Source organism: Agelaius phoeniceus, chromosome 6 (genome assembly GCF_051311805.1).
Source record: "Agelaius phoeniceus isolate bAgePho1 chromosome 6, bAgePho1.hap1, whole genome shotgun sequence".
NCBI classification, from domain to species: Eukaryota; Metazoa; Chordata; class Aves; order Passeriformes; family Icteridae; genus Agelaius; species Agelaius phoeniceus.
Window position 1 is genome coordinate 14707105 of NC_135270.1, and position 16171 is coordinate 14723275.

The window sequence follows — 16171 nt, forward strand, 5'->3', positions numbered from 1 at the left end:
CTCCATGTAATAAAGGTACTGAAGGTGTTAAATTGCACCAGCTGAAATCCAGGAGAAACCTTCAATTCAGCTGATTATCAGGAAGCTGATAGATCAGTAAGCTACTATAAATTAATTCTTGTTTACCAATAGCAAGAAGAATATGAACTCAGGCAGCCAGGTGAATGCATAACAATGACCATTGGGAATTAAAATATTTCCCCCAAAGCAACTCTCAGAGCTTAAAGAAAGTGTCTCATATTTGAAGAAAACCAGGTGTGTGGCAAGGAGGATGTGTGTGACTGGATTATTGTTGAATGCAGAGTTTTGAGACAAACACAAACCTCAGTGCTGCCCTACCTGATGTAATCACAACTTACAAACATAATTGTACTTTGTAAATCTCACTTCCCTCATCATCTTTAAAATCATGAAATTTACAGGGGTAAAAGCACTGTGGAGACTGTAAAAGCAAGAATGCAGAATTTCCCTTGCTGTGTAAATGTCCAGCATACATGTTTTGAAAACCTGGTAAAGAAATCCTATTTTTTCCTGAAATCCTTTCTGAAATACTGCAAATGTTCATAATGGAGCTCTCAGTAGCAATTACTCACTTTCAACTTGCCACTCAAATGTCACCATGACAAGAACAAAAACCTTTTCATGCCTGGAGAAGACAATAGGAGTTTTAATTACTGAAATTCATTCCGTTGACAGTTTGAGTGAAACTAAATTCTACTTTCTAAAATAAAAAATTGAACTACCAATTTAAAATGGCAAGAATTAGATTATTTTTCCCCCCCTTGAACATTCTGCTCTTTGTATTAATTTCCTCACGTTCAGATTTCACACTTGGTATTTATCAAATACTTTAGTAAATATGATTTTTAGGATGGCTGGCAGAATATTTTTAATGTCAATGCAGGCTGAGTTTTTTAATTCACCTCAGCAGGAAATCTCAAATGTTTATCAAGGACTGATTGCCCAAGCCAATACCCCCACAGATTGGTTGGTTACCTGCAAAGGAGTGGAGGTAAAGCTGAGGGCAAGACATCTTGTCTTTTCTAGTCTTGGGGAAGGAAAAAAAAAAGACAATTATAAATGCAGCTGTGAGCTTTTAAAAATATAATGGGTTAGATGCTGTTTAAAAAAATTAATTAAAAGCCATCATGCTCTGAATCCTGCAGACTCTTAAACATAATTCTCTACCTTGACAGGACTATTCATTGCTCACAGCATGCATAAACAATTCTGGGGATTAGAAAATATTTTCAGTTCCCTGCTAAAAATACACAAGGGGATAAAAAGCAGAACACTTGGTGTTAATTCTTCTTCAAGCTACTACAAGGTACAAACTCCAGCAGTTATTTACACAACCACATAGCCATGTTTTTCTCCAACAAGCTCACAAATGGGTACACCTTGGTAATCTCATAATTTGCTGTTATTTGTAGCTGTCCTATGGCCTACCATCAGACAATAATATTTATAGCAAATTCTGAACATCAATCAAGTAGCAAAGGACAAGAAGTGGAGTTGACTATTCTCAGGAGATAACATTTTTCTATCAAAAGAGCATCCTTGTGAGATGAGTTAGCATGGGATTACTGAAGATCAGGTTAGATCACACAACAAATAAAAAACTCTACTTCTTGGCCTATATCTACCATGACATCCTCTCAGGAAACTTTAAAAAAAAAAGTCCTATAATGCAAGAATATACTAATTAAGACAAAGATGCAAAATGATGAGAAAACTAGTATTTATACATGTTTCAGACAATATCAATGAATTGGGAACATATATTGCACGGAAAAGAAAAAATCCCATTTTCTTTTGATGTTAAGGACATTTGTTCACACCACAAGGGGAAAAAAAAACCAAACCGCACATAGGAACAAAGCAAATATTCTGATACTTCAGCACGTCCTTTATGAACAATGGATTCAACCTAGGAAAAATCTTTGAATGAAAGATTTCCAAAACAAATATTCAAGGAGGACACTTGGAAAGCATAAATTCCTACAAGTTTCATGCTCAATGGGGAGAACAAAAACATGTTTGATAAAATGAGAAAGAGTAACATTTATTGATCAGTAAGATCCTGACATGAGTGAGAAGGCAGCGTTACATGGAGAATCATGATTTCACTACTGATCTCTTGAAAGTAAACAACATTGCAGGAAATTGGAAATCTTGGGAGGATGCATAAAATGGAGTATTTGAGGAATTCATGTCTGAAGCAAACAGCTTCACTAATACCACAAATAGTACCGACAGCACGGAACTGAAGCCAAGTACTTCACAAACATTGCAGAAGCCTCCAAAATGTCTAGAAATAACTTTTTCACAGGAAGTGATTTAAACCATGAAGTCATTAAAAAGAACACAGATGGCAAAAAAGGAACAGTACATGTTCAAAAGTACATGGCTGTTAGATGCAGTACATAAAAAATTTCTCATCTTACTATTTAACTCCCTATGTAGTTCAATTATTTGGCTCATTACTTTTTCCAAGTCAAGGGCATCATTTTATTATCATCCAGAACTCATCAAGGCACTAAATGAAGCAGAAAAGCACAAAAAGTCAGCTATTCTTCAAAAATACATACATATTTTTCTACCAAAAAGAAGTAGCCTTCTATGAAGAGTTAGTGTTGAATTACTTATTATTCCAAGGGCAAGAAGTGGTAGGGAGTCAAAGCCCTTTATTTCTGCATATTGGTCCAAACCATGATCAAGTAAAAGTGATGACTGCCTTTCTAAAATGCAACATTTAACAACAGCAGGCTTATTCACACAACCCCGCAAGTTCTACAGGCAGAATGTTCTAAATCAGCACCAAAAAAAATTCTGGCATGTGTACTGATTAGAAAAATCAACTAAATAAAAATCGATATCCTTAATAACCTGCATTTACTTTAAGTTATCACACTATAGAAGTTAATCATTAAAACCAGTAGAGGCTTTATAACCAACACTGATTTCCGTCAAATTTCCTACAGGAACCAAACAACTCAGTGGAACTCTTGGAATTATTTACATCAATACCTTGAATCCAGACTGGGTTGGATCAAGACAGCAAACCACTAACATAGTGCCTGAATAGAAGTTTTTATGAAATATTAAGGTATTCAATCCTTCAAAAGCCTCAATTGATAGCAACTGCCAGTATCAACTGAAAAATCCAAGCCTTTTTAACAAGTGTCAGACTCAGCTATTTGTCTTAGAGCTGATCACTCATAGCTGTCCTTATTAGGAAGGAACAGAGATGTGCAAGTTATTTGTGCTACAATACATTTCATCTGCTAAGATAAGATGCAGTGAATTTCACTTCAACAATGGATAAGATTTTCTAGTGCAGCAAAGAAAAAAAAGATCAGAATTCAAGATGAACGATCCACAGTGTGACAGTGGTTTTAGAGTAATACCTTTAGAAATAACCACTAAAACAACAGTAAAAATAACAAGTTTTATACACACACTCTCATTTTGTACTTTCCTTTACCCAGTAAAATTTGATCCTATGTTAAAGCTTAACCAGTATCACAAGCGGGGTGAGAAAGAAGTGATCTTAGCTCCTTAGTAATTTACTATAGCCTTAACTGAAGATGAAGCATCCCTGAAAGTCAAATCTAAAATAAAGGAATAAACTTGCATGCTGCCAACTACCCAATTATTACCTTAAATCACTCCAAACATCTTCCTGGCTATCTTTAGCACTCTGACTTGCGCCTCCATCATATCCCATCAACATAATACATAAAAGGGAAAAGAAGAACAATTCTGTTTCTGCAGTCTTTGGCTTTCCTCTGTTCTGGGAAAGAGACTTCATCTATTAGCAATAACTAATTACATTTGTGCTCTACAACACTTTTATGTTGGTTTCCTTATATTTTTTAATTTATCGATAAAATTATGAAGTGATGGAAGCCAATATCAACTACCAACATGAACTCATTAAACTAAAACAAGAGGAGCCAATAAACCAATCCCAATTTTATCTGTTGGACTATAAAGCCCTCATATTTGGCAATTTCTCAAATACTGTCAATGCTTTGGTTTGTTCTATGCACAGAAGCATTTAACTTCTGTTGACCAGAAAGAAAAGCACTAGTTTTACTAGCAGAAAGGAGAAGCAACAGATTCCAGACACCTATAGCATTAATCATATTAATCAAGCTACTGGAATTATTTCAACCATTAGCTCATTTTCCTGAAGGATCTTAAAGAACTTCCAAAATCACAAACATCAGGGTACATGTTATAAAAGGCAAGTAACATTTTAGGAGCAATTATGATCATCATATTTTTAAGGATGCAAAATTTAAGCATGCGGTTTAACTTTAGGGAAAGCAAGTTCCAAGTTAGAACTATAACCACCGCTTCCAAAGTAGGAAATAGAAAAAAATGCACATTTTATACTCTGCTGTATACTTAGAAATTTTAATATTTAGAGAAAAAGTTCTCCTTTGTTTACACCACAAAATTATTTGCCTCAAAGCTATACCCAGTTGTCCATACCAGTCCACACCCATACCAGCTGTCCCTCTCATGTAAGTGTCCTTTGGCACTACAACCAGAGTTTAAAATCTTTTTCTCTTCACTAATCAAGCAACAAAAGAAATCCTCAAAGAATTAATCCAGAGATACTCTTACAAGAGCATTCCTAGTGATTACTCAGTGACCGTGCACCCATCAGATTAGATTCCTGTGTAATTTCATGCAAGCACCAAAACACAGTGATCCAAACAGGCAGCAAACAGACAACATTTTTTGAAACACACTGCAAGGCACTGGTACTTTTCAAAACACAAGAGTGTTGTACACTACAAATATAAGGCTAAATTATTATCGTTTTCATCTAAAAACAAACAAACAAACAAACAAGAACCCATCATAATAAACAGAATAAATCAAAGAAGGGCAGCAGAAGACCAAGCTAGATGGTGCATATAGTCAGGATACAGGGAAACAATCTTCATCTCTTCAAGCACCATTTGCATGACTGCGGCTGATCTCATTACTTTGGCAGCATTTTTCCAGAAGAATGCAAGAAAGACATCTGCTTAGGCAACCTCCAAATTACCAATCTCATCTGATCAAGGTAGTAGAACTATAGGGGGTTTTGTGAAAATGTTAATTGATGTGCATGCAGCTGCTTTCCCATTGTCTGATAGGAATATTGAGAAGTCACCTCTGTCACCCATTGTCTGATAAGAATATTGAGAAGTCACCTCTGCTACCTCCCACTTCTGCTTTCTGTGCTGGCAATCACCAAAGAAAACTTCCTCAGTTTCTGTGTGAGAACTCCCCACAGAAAACAGCAACATGTGCAACTCAGAACATCGTGACCCAAGCCCAACCGTAACAACTTTGAATCCAGAATAAATCAGCAGCTGAAAGAAAGCCAGAGATGCCATTTAAAAACCAATGAAGTTTTGAGCTCAAAAAGATGGCCTTAGTACTGAGTACCATGGGGTTGGCATGGCTCTTAATTTGAAGCTTTAAAGGTAAATAAATATTGTCATGAGTAAGGAAGTTGACAGCAGCATAGGAGCCTTGTCAAAGCAACTCTTACATTCCAACCAGTTCCTGCCATTGGAGTTTATCAATCCTGGTCTACAGCAGTTTTTCTTCCCACCATCCAAGAAGGGTTTCTTTCTTTGAAAGAACCGATTCAACCATCTGAACTACACTTCTAAACCTGAACCACAATTGCTTGCACAACACAAGGTGCCTCCGGCTGGGCTCCAGTCAAGGCTGCCAGTATTTCATCAGAGCTCTGTGAAGTAAACACACATGCACAGCTTTGATCCAAGACACATGTCCCAACACTTACACATCTGCACTTCCAAATCAGTGCACTTCACCATAATCAGCAGATTAACAATCCTCACTCTACCAATAAAGTTCTGGCTAGCACTCAAGCAGGGCTTACTATGTTATATGTGATGCAAGGAGAAGCTGAATAAATTGTCAGGACAAATGTGCAGCATGAGGATATTCACAACTGGAAAAGCAACCAAGGAATAGGCAAGAGTTTATAAATAACAGCAGAGAATAGATTCACATATTGGGACACAACTGCTTAACAGAACTAATTAGGCACCAGCATTGCTTCAAAGAACTTTGGTCCAAACTCCTATTGCAGTTCCTGACACATCTTGTACTCAAGTAGAAAAGAATAAATGCTGTCAGTGACTCTCTACCTGTAAGGCTTTCCATTTCTAAAAATTCATTCATAATACAAAAAACAAAGATGATGGGAGTGTGTTTGTGGACTTCTACAAACCACACTTTACTCAAGTTTAAACTGAAACCAGAAAGAGTAGAGAATCTTTTAGAATATTATTTTAATATACATTAATACTGATAAAGTATACAGGAAGTTTCTTTCAAATCACTGCAGTAGACTATGCAGACTTCGAAAGTACAAATATTCAATGCCTTGATTGTTGGGAAAATTTAGATTTTAAAACATGCAAAATTATGACATTTAAGCAATTGAGGTTTACAGAACAGCTTGTACTTAAAAATAAGGGGCTTATCTTCAGGAGCTTTTAGCATCTGAAATACAGCACATCATGACCCAGCAGGGTGAGAGTGGGCAGAAAAGAATACAGAGAGCAAGTACAATGGAGTGAAATCAAGACCCATGGTGCAAAGCAATAGAAAAGTTTACATTACCAAATCCACTGCACATTTGCCTAATGTTTTCAGCACATGGAAATAAAGTAAGCCCAGGAGACAGCAGCAATAAATCCATAAAAGAAAAACACTTCTGCCAGGGAACATGAAAGACTCTTAGTAGGCATTAATAGATCCATGCTGCTTTTCTTTAATTCTGAATTGTGAACTGAGATTTTAGTATAACAAGTTGACACAGGCCACATTCTGCATTTTATCCATCTATGGTAATACAGTGCAGGGAGAAAACAAACCTGCCTTGAAGGTTTCCACACGAAAAGCCAAAATCAGAATGAAAAATTTACTGTATCTTTCCCCATCCAAAAGCTATACCAACACTTCCTACTGCTCTTCAGGGATCCAGAACAGCTCAGAAAAGCTGGAGTTAAAACACCAGAAATAGCTGGTGAACACACATGAAATCATTCTAAGTAAAATCCAGTTGATTTGTAATACAAATACATATTTCTGATCTATACACACATGCTGACTGCAGTCACAGCAGAGAAACTCTTGTGAACAGTATTTCTGGACCTGTTAAATCACCTCAAACCTCACCTTCTCCAACAGAAGAGAAAGGTACAATTAAAAGACTCCACAATTATGGGTAATGCTCTAAGTTTTTCTTTTACTTCCCTTCTTCCCTTCAGGCAATCTGTTTTGTTTTTTAAGAGCAATGGAAAGACAGAGCAGCTGTAGGAAAATGAAGGACAACACTAGCTTTTACCTAAAAGGGGACAGGAAGAAGGAATGGAAAACAGTAAAAGCCAAAAGAAGCTGGGAAAGACCAGACAATTACATTTTTCAGAACAGTAATAAATGAATAACCGACAGTTATGAATTCTATACACCAGGATGTATTTCAAATCCAGAAATCTTACCTGGTAAACAGCACACAAGCATAAAGCAAGTAATTTTTATTACATCCACTTCTGAATAGGCTTAAGCAGAGGGAGTAACCTGTAAAAAACCAGAGTGGGGACAGAGCTAATGACATGTCTTAAAGCAAGAAAGACAAGCTTGAACTTGATGCAGTTTAACAGGAGAGCCAAGAAACGGATTTTTCAAATGGATGATGTAGTTAAAGCAGCAGGTAAAATGTGGATTATTTAGATAGGAACAGGGAAGAGGAGGGGAAGTGCTACAGAGCTCCAAGAACATTGCAGCAGCCCTTCAGAGAGACAAGGCCTTTAACAGGAGGCTCTACAAAGCCAAAGGGAAAATGGGCAGGTCTTCAACCCTTTAGAGAGAGGGGCAGCAAAGTGTAGGCAGAGTTGAAATGTGAAAAGTGAAAGAACAGAGCAGAGATGCTGTCCCACTGCAGGAGAAGGCAGGAGCCACAGGGAACAGAGAACTGAGCCAGCAATGCCGCAGCAAGCCAAGTTTAAGGGCACAACACCCAAGAGCTTGCAAGGAAAGAGAATAACATGCAAAAATGTCTGAAAACGACACAGGTCTCAGTTTCTGAGGAAGTGCTCAATGGGATCAGATTTTTCACTTGGGGCAGGTCATAGCCCAGACAGACACACCAGTGTAGTGCCCTGGCACCCTCCCCACATGAGCTCATAATCTCAGCCATTACAGCCCTCTCCGCTGTAATTGTCTGTTTCAGCAGATGATTATTCCTCACCCAAAGCCATGAGTGAATGAAACCTCTTGCAGGAGCTGAAAACCTGATGTAAATTTTGAAAAGGCGAGCACCATCAGCATTATCTGCATTGCAGTCATCTCAGCAGCACAGAGGCATTTCCACGTCAACAGGACCAACAGTCTGCTTAAGCAAGAGTCTTATTTAAGATGGCTTTCCTCACTCAGCATGTGAGAAAAAAGTAGTCTGGTTTTCTGCTAAAGGTCTAAAAATGGAATATATAAGCATCCATTTACTAAGTGCTCAAATTTATTCTTCTTTTCTGCAGGAAGATGTCCTTCAAATGAATTGCAGGACGCATGAAACTGGATTAGCAATGTCATAAATCACACACCTGCCAAAATAACAGCATGAAAAGTGAGACTAAATATAACCTACATCTGATTTGAATAGATACAATCTATATTTAACAATTTGTTATACCTCAAATATTAGCAGACACTTATTCAAATATCAACATAAATCACAGCATTAGTTTAAATTTTCCTACAGTTAATTGTTTTAAAAACAACTTTTAAGCTTTTGCAATGCCCTCATTTATGGTTTAATAAGTTTTGAATTTGCATAAAGAAGAAACTTGCAAATTTATGCTTCACAAATTTTCTGCCAGTACTCCAATTTTCTTCCTCCAATCCAAATTGTAATAAATTCCTAGTTTAGATTTCTCAGATTATCAATGAAATGCTTCACAAACCAGGACCACTTCTAGGACCATTATTTAAACTGCAGGATCTAACACAAGCCAAAATTTCCTTCATGTTCTGGAAAGAACAGTATTTCTCTATAGGCTCAATTTTTAAGACTCAAACTTAGTTTCCATATTTAATTTCAAAACCATTCTATTAAGAGCATAAACTCATAGTGCTACAGGGTGATTTTGTGACCTATGTTTTACTGCTTAACCTGGACCCTCTCAACACTCCAAGTAAATCTCAGAAAACCTCCACACACATCCCTGTAGGGATTTTTAAAAAAGAGGTATCCAGGCACCTTCAGCTCCAAGAGAATCAATCAGAGTGGAAATTTTGGGAAGCACACTTCTAAATGAAGATCCATAATAATTCATTAGCTTAATGATGCAAGTAGATTAGTCTGTTGAGGCAGAAATGGTAACAGAAAGAACCAAAGAGAATTCAGAACCATCATCATTCACAAAACCAAGTCAGCCTACATTTATACCAACACAGACAAAATGTTGTTTCAGAACACAGTCAAATTCCCCTAAATCAACAGAAATAACGCATAATGTTCCAAAAATAAAGGAACAAACTGCCACTTCATGCTGAAGTCCTCAGAATAATGAAAGTACAAAACATTTTACATCTGAATCTCTAGTTGCACTAGACTTTTTCCTTTCTTCATAATGAATAATGTGTTAGAAAACAGCAGTTAAGAAAAAAGCCATGCAGAACTTGCTGTAACTGGTTCTGCCACCCAAATATCAATGTCATTAGAAGAACTGCAATTACATTTCTGTGAATAAGAGCCTGAAATACCTGAAAGCACAAAGTAAACAAGAAGAAATATTCAAACTTTCAGTCAGAATTAATTAGAAAAGTAAGCAGTCCACATCAGAGCTACTGCTTTGCACCACATGCAGTTTATTCATTTTGCCTCCTTTTAAGGACACTTAATAGACAACATTATCATAATGCTCACATTTTTCCTCAGAGTTTCCTCTTCCCTGGCAGAATGATTTACAATGAATTGTTGCAATCAAGCACCCGTTCATCTGATTACACCCTTCCCAGCAAGTGTAACCCGAGCCACACTGGGAACGTGCACAGAGAGACCTGAGGAGCCCCAAGTGACAGAGATGCCTAAACAAGGCAATACCCAGAGGAGCTCAGCAGAGGTGAAACAAGCACTGCATCCCTGCCAGCAGTTTCACAGAGCTCAGTTTAACCTAGGACAGCATCAGCACACACAGCTCCACAGCTGGTCCTGCAGGTCACCAGCGAGCCACAGGCAGGATTGCGTCCATCTCCTGGTCACTCGCACACGGTGACTTCACATTTCTAATTAAGATGGGACAAAATAGGGGAGAAAAGGAAAATAGGGATAAAAGGAGACTAAACAGAGCAAGGAAAAAAGGGGGACCGGCAGGAAAGCAAGAAGTAAGAGATCAGGAGGAGCAAAGAGGTTTGCCGTATCAGAGGCGTTCCGTAAGAGATGCATTCCTACCAGCTCCACCTCTCCAAGGAGGAACGTGCAGCGCCACGAGGAGCCGCAACAGCAGCCCACACCTTAATCAACATCTCCACCACCTCATGCTTCTGTCCTCTGGACAGAAGTTAGAGATGGCCTTGCAACCTGCCTCACCTTCAACAGTTTTCCTATCATTTTGTCTTCTCAAAGAGCACCTTGTGCTTAAGATTTATTCCCTGCAAGCTGAACTCTTTTTTCAAGTCCAATCTTGCTTAACGAGTTACTTTTTATGATGGGAAGCTTTTTTATGCGTTGTTTGTTCTGTCAAGCCCAAATAACTGCTGACATTCTAATCATGAGGCCCCTTAGAAAAAGAAGGTCTTTTGCTTAAAAGCAATCTTTTCATTTGCCTATAAAGCAATTATATATATATAAAATGTTTAAATCATTTTAATATAAAAATAGCCTGCCCATATTTTAAATATTGCAGAGGATAAAGTACGTAAAACTGTCCTCTTCAGATTTTAATCATTCCCTCTTACCTAAACCTGAACTTAATATATTCCTACAGCACCAGCTTTCTTTAGTAGTTCTTCCCAAGCCCTGAAGAAGGAATTATCTTTCTAAAAACCAGAGAGCAAACTCCCTCTCCTAACATGAAAGCTACATTTTGTTGTAGCCATATATAAAAACCAAATTGTATGGGGAAGCAGCTTCTAAGGCCAGGGTGAATTCAGTACACCATGCTCTTGCATATATTTTGTCCATTTAGTCAAAAACTCTGCCTTCCCCATTCTCCTCCCTACAGAGGAAAGGCAACAGCTCTGAACTAGCAAAGAACATAAAATACAGGAAGTTTTGCTCAACTGATTTAGTTATTCCAAGAAAAATGCAACTGTAAATCCCTGTCATACACATGCCTGCTGCTGAATATTCGGAACAGCAATATTAAATAGCTACCCAGGACTCCAGGACTTCCCTTAACACTAACAAACAAATGCTGTAATATAATTATTGTTATTCTTGATTACTATTTGCCTGGGCACATTAGTTCTCAAGAGATTTTAATTTAGGTAAACTTATCAAATTATGCTACAAAGAAAACTGAATAAATTTGTTTCTTTACAAGCATTCACTGTCTTCTAACACTGCACAACAAGCAAGCAATCAAGATTTATTCCTCTGTCTAAAATACAGCAGCTTTCTTTTTTTTTTAATTAAAAAATGGATTCTAACAAAAGGCAACATTTGAAGTGGGCAGTGGCTCTCTCTTTAAAAGAAAAGCAGTGGCTTAATGCAGCAAAATCTCTTCCCTTTCCTGCACAGTTGTTGCTTAGTTTCAGTTATATTAACTTAATCTATTGCTATGACTGGATGGAATTTGCATTAACTGCATTCAGAATCAACTGCACAGGTGCAATTGACTCATCTTGAATTCACAAGATTACAAGTTTTCACTATCAACAACTGGATAAGTATGCTTTCCCCCTTTTCTTTATTAGCAGGCAGAAGTGGTACAACAGCATGTGCCATTCCAAGACTTTGGTTGCACGTGTGGTTTCCATAGGCTGTGCTGGAAGCAGGAATTCCAGTGTTACAGGCACGCAGAAGGTTCTGAGTTTAGTTAGGACAAAGGGGAATCTCCTTATGAAGGGTATCACAGTCCACCAGCACACTCCAACCACATCACAAAAACACCAGCAATTGCGCCATAGCTGAGACACAGCTGGGTCTTGTATTAGCTCACATCTCCACGTGAAGAAGGAAGGAGATGTAACTCCTATTCAAAACTGAATCTGAACGTGCACCTGTGAGGCAAACAAAAGCAACAACTGTTTTCCAAAATGGCTACAACCTGCTGATACCCCAGTGGAGCTGACAGCTTCAGCTTCCCCCACGAAACACGTCTAGGATACCAGATGTCTTCTCTTTGCCAAAGAAATACTCACAAGACTCCACTCCTCTTGTCTAGCAGCCTAAAGCAATGAGAGATAGCAAATGTTCTTACAATGAACAGCTCTTGCCATACCAGGGCAACTGGGAGAAAGACATGAGTGCAACCTTTGTTCTTAATCTCTACTGATTAAGTTTATGAAAATCAAACGTGGTAAGACTATTTTGAAAGACTTTTGAACAGACTTCCTTCTACACCATATGATATACAAAGAAAACCCAACATTACATGATGAAGCAGGTGAAAAAATGCAAGCTCTGTGGCTGATGCCATACTAGCCAGAGTAATGACAGGTTTACTTGCAGGCTTACTTTGGCTAAATTTACCATTTAAATTTTAACAACAAATTCTACAGTTGCTGCTACCTATCTTGAAGCAGATGAATTAGAGATCACCATATTTTCTTTGAATTTCTATATCAAATACCAAATCAGTAACAGAACAAAGATGATCAATTATTTCAAGTGTTTTTCAATCAGACAGAGCCTTTTCTGTAACTAATATCTAAATCAGATCTCTTTTATTGTACCCTTATAAAAGAAAAAATGAGGTGTTTTTATCACACTCAAAAAATTATATTAATCTCTAAATTTTGTTCAAATATGGAAAAGCAAGAAACACCAATTCTGCATTATATGGATACCAAAAATAAATTGCAATAAAAAGCACAAAAAAACACAGTCCCCAAGCTGAACTCCTGATTTATGCAATGCCTTAATCCACAGCCAACCAGGACACCATGCTACCCTGAATGACCCAATTTTGGAGACAGCATCTTGGTCATCTCCAAGACAAACAATGCCCTGAGCAATCTTAGAAAACCACAAACACTGACTGTGCATTCCTCCAGAACCGTCTACCAGCAATACTCCATCCACGTTTCTACAAAAATATTATTCCAAAACTATTCTTCTTTGTGGCTAACAGAAAGCACAATCCGTTCTGAACACTAACCAATCCCAATGACAACTCTGATTTGTGGAAAATTAGTTCTGTCTACAAAAAAAATGGCAAAAAACTTTCCTGAAGAGAGAGCTTTTCCAGAACTCTCTTCAGGACTTTTATGCCATCTCAACAGCAAGCCACAGTGGACTGAATGCCTCTGTCAATACAGCACAGTCAAGTCTAGCACAATGTCAATACAGCATAGTCAAAGTCTAGCATAATGTACACTAACCTTTCCACTAGAGATCACAAACCAATCATGACCACAAACCAATTATGATAAACAGTAGTCCCACTGCCTATTTGTTTTACTGGGATAAGTTCACTCACCAGAGTATGACAACCGGAGTGAAGACTAATTCAGCCCTGTCTCTGTAAGGTACATTACTGCCCAAAACTACAAACAAAATTACAAGCAAAAATGGATGTGAGTTACTATTCTGAAAGAAAAATTCTGCACTGAGGATGAGCTCTAAAAGGACTGCAGGAGTACTAATTTCACATTCTACAGTTATCAGTGGTTGCAGACAATGTAAAGAATTTCTCTTCTTAGGTACTGAAACAGAGTTGCAAAGGCAGAATGACTTAGTCATTAAAGGAAGTAAGTCCGCCCAATTTTACATACATAAACCATAAACCAGGATCTTAATAAGCTCACTTGCATATAACAGAAACTAATTATCTTATCTGAAAAGTATTAAACACAGACTTCATTGAAATGCTGAATAACTATTTAAACCCGTGTAAGAAACAGAAAGAGAGAATTAGAACCAAAATGCAGATAAGCAACAGGGATCCAAAAGTTCAGGAACTTTAATCTCTCTCTTTTCACAACAGAGGACTTGGAACCCACTCATGAGACCTTCATTCTTGTCCAGAAGGTCACTGTGGAAACTTGGAAGTTGGGTTGTGGCTCTGGACATTCTGATCTTAAGGAGCAGGAGTGAAAAGCTGTGACTTTGACTAAGCACCTAACACATGGGTGGGAAGAGAAGGTTTTCACATCAGCTGCCATTTACTGAATTTCTCTTGTCTCATTTCCAGCTTATTCATGCTTTTTATAACAAAAATTGTCCAGACAAAAAAGAGAAATGTTACTAGATTTCAGCATCCACTGAAGTCAGGCCAAAGGACAACCATGAGGAGTCACTGTGATTGACCTCTCAAGGGCTAAATCTGGTACCCTCGAGCAGACAGCCCCAGTAGTGCTACAGAGGTACAAATACGTGAATTTATTTCAAGAAACATAGTAAAAAGTGTTTAAATCAACTCTATGCAAAATCACTCTTGTTTCTACTCACAAGTGACCATCACTGCAGCCTTACCAAACTAACCACTGTCTATGCTGCAGTTTATGGAGATTGGCACATTCATTCTCCAGATCTGAGTATGTTAATAACTGACTTATTCTCGTATCCTCCTCTTCATACATCTTACTGAAAGATGAGTAATAGCACAAAACTCCTGTCCTAACTCCCATTTTCCCCTCCCTCTGTTATTGTTGCAGGGACTTCAGATTTAGACACAATAAAGAGAGATTACATTCCTGTATTAAGGTGTGCCAGAAACCTGAGCTCTTTCAGCCACAGAAGTACTGTAACACATTCCCTCTAATTATTATGCAATATTACAGTCTTCTACAGCAGCAAGAGTAATTTCATTGTTAGGATCCAGCCCATTCACTAGAAAACTGTTATACAGCATTTTCAGGAAGAAGGATTATTAATAAAACAGGACTGTTGAGTCAAAAAGATAAAATAAGAAGCTTTTACAATTTAGCTTTACCACAACACTGGCATTCATAACCTTTTCACGCGTGCACATTTTGTGTGAATTGTCTTAAAAGCAAAGTGTCAGAAAGTACTTCTGTTTATTTACCTTATGTAATTATACATGAAAAGACTTAAAATCAATCATGTTTTAGAAATCTATATAATTTCCTTTTCTCAACACCATAGATATCTGGCTCCCAATAAATGATAGACATATCTGAATACGTAACTCACTTTAAAAAAATCTCCAAGGTTACAACTTCATTTTTCCAGTTAGAAAAACTCTGAAAATATTTAGCATGTTTAGAAATAAAAATATTTGCTTTAAATAAAAGTGAACTTAACTATAAGGTCAGCCACATAGCATTCTAAAATAGTATTTATGATTTTCAGTTTAACTCTCCAATTTCATCATTTTTTTCTGAGAACAAAGAAATGGGAAAAAAAAAAAAATCAGTTAACACACTCATCATGCTACAGCTCTATATGCAACTGCATTAAAGGTAAAACTTAAAACACGATGTACCTGCATGACATCTGGTAGAATGGATATCCTGGTAGAGGAAGGGAGTTTGAAAATCCAGACTGGCTCGACATTGCCTTCAGGTATTGTATCCACTTAAACCTCGTCTATATTCCATATGTTAATTCCTTACATTATAAAAATACGTACACACGTATCCATCTGTACCTCTGTTCAGAGCTACCTAAAAAGAAACCAAGCGCACATTCGAAGGTCTCGAGGATTCTGCCTGCATTTCAAACTGCTTCCTCAGTAGTGAAATTCCTAAAAGCCAACACCCTCATGACATCACATACTACCAAATCATAAACACGCAAGTGTCTGAGCGAGGCAAGGGCAGCCCGCGGGTCCCGCACCGCATTCCTGCTGCCGGCGCGGTGCCTTTCAGGCAGGGACCCGCTGCTGGAGCACAGCCCTGCTCTGGCAGGCAGCCAGCAGCCAGCACAACTTATTGCCAATGCCGCAAATCCCCGGCATGGGCAGCGAGCGGCGAGCCGGGAGCCACGCTGCAG

General features: G+C 37.9%; 1 protein-coding gene across 10 annotated transcripts in view; it reads right to left on the reverse strand.

The window, feature by feature from the left end:
* Positions 1 to 16171, reverse strand: part of PLEKHA7 (pleckstrin homology domain containing A7) — a 145820-nt gene that overhangs the window by 79376 nt on the left and 50273 nt on the right. For 2 of the 10 annotated variants that reach the window (XM_077179862.1, XM_077179860.1), the window contains exon 1: positions 15663 to 16051. The exons of the other annotated variants lie outside the window; for them this stretch is intronic. In XM_077179862.1, coding sequence (XP_077035977.1) covers positions 15663 to 15733 — 71 coding nt within the window. In that variant the 5' untranslated portion in view covers positions 15734 to 16051. Of the gene's footprint in view, positions 1 to 15662; positions 16052 to 16171 lie in introns of those variants that run through there. 10 annotated transcript variants of the gene reach the window in all.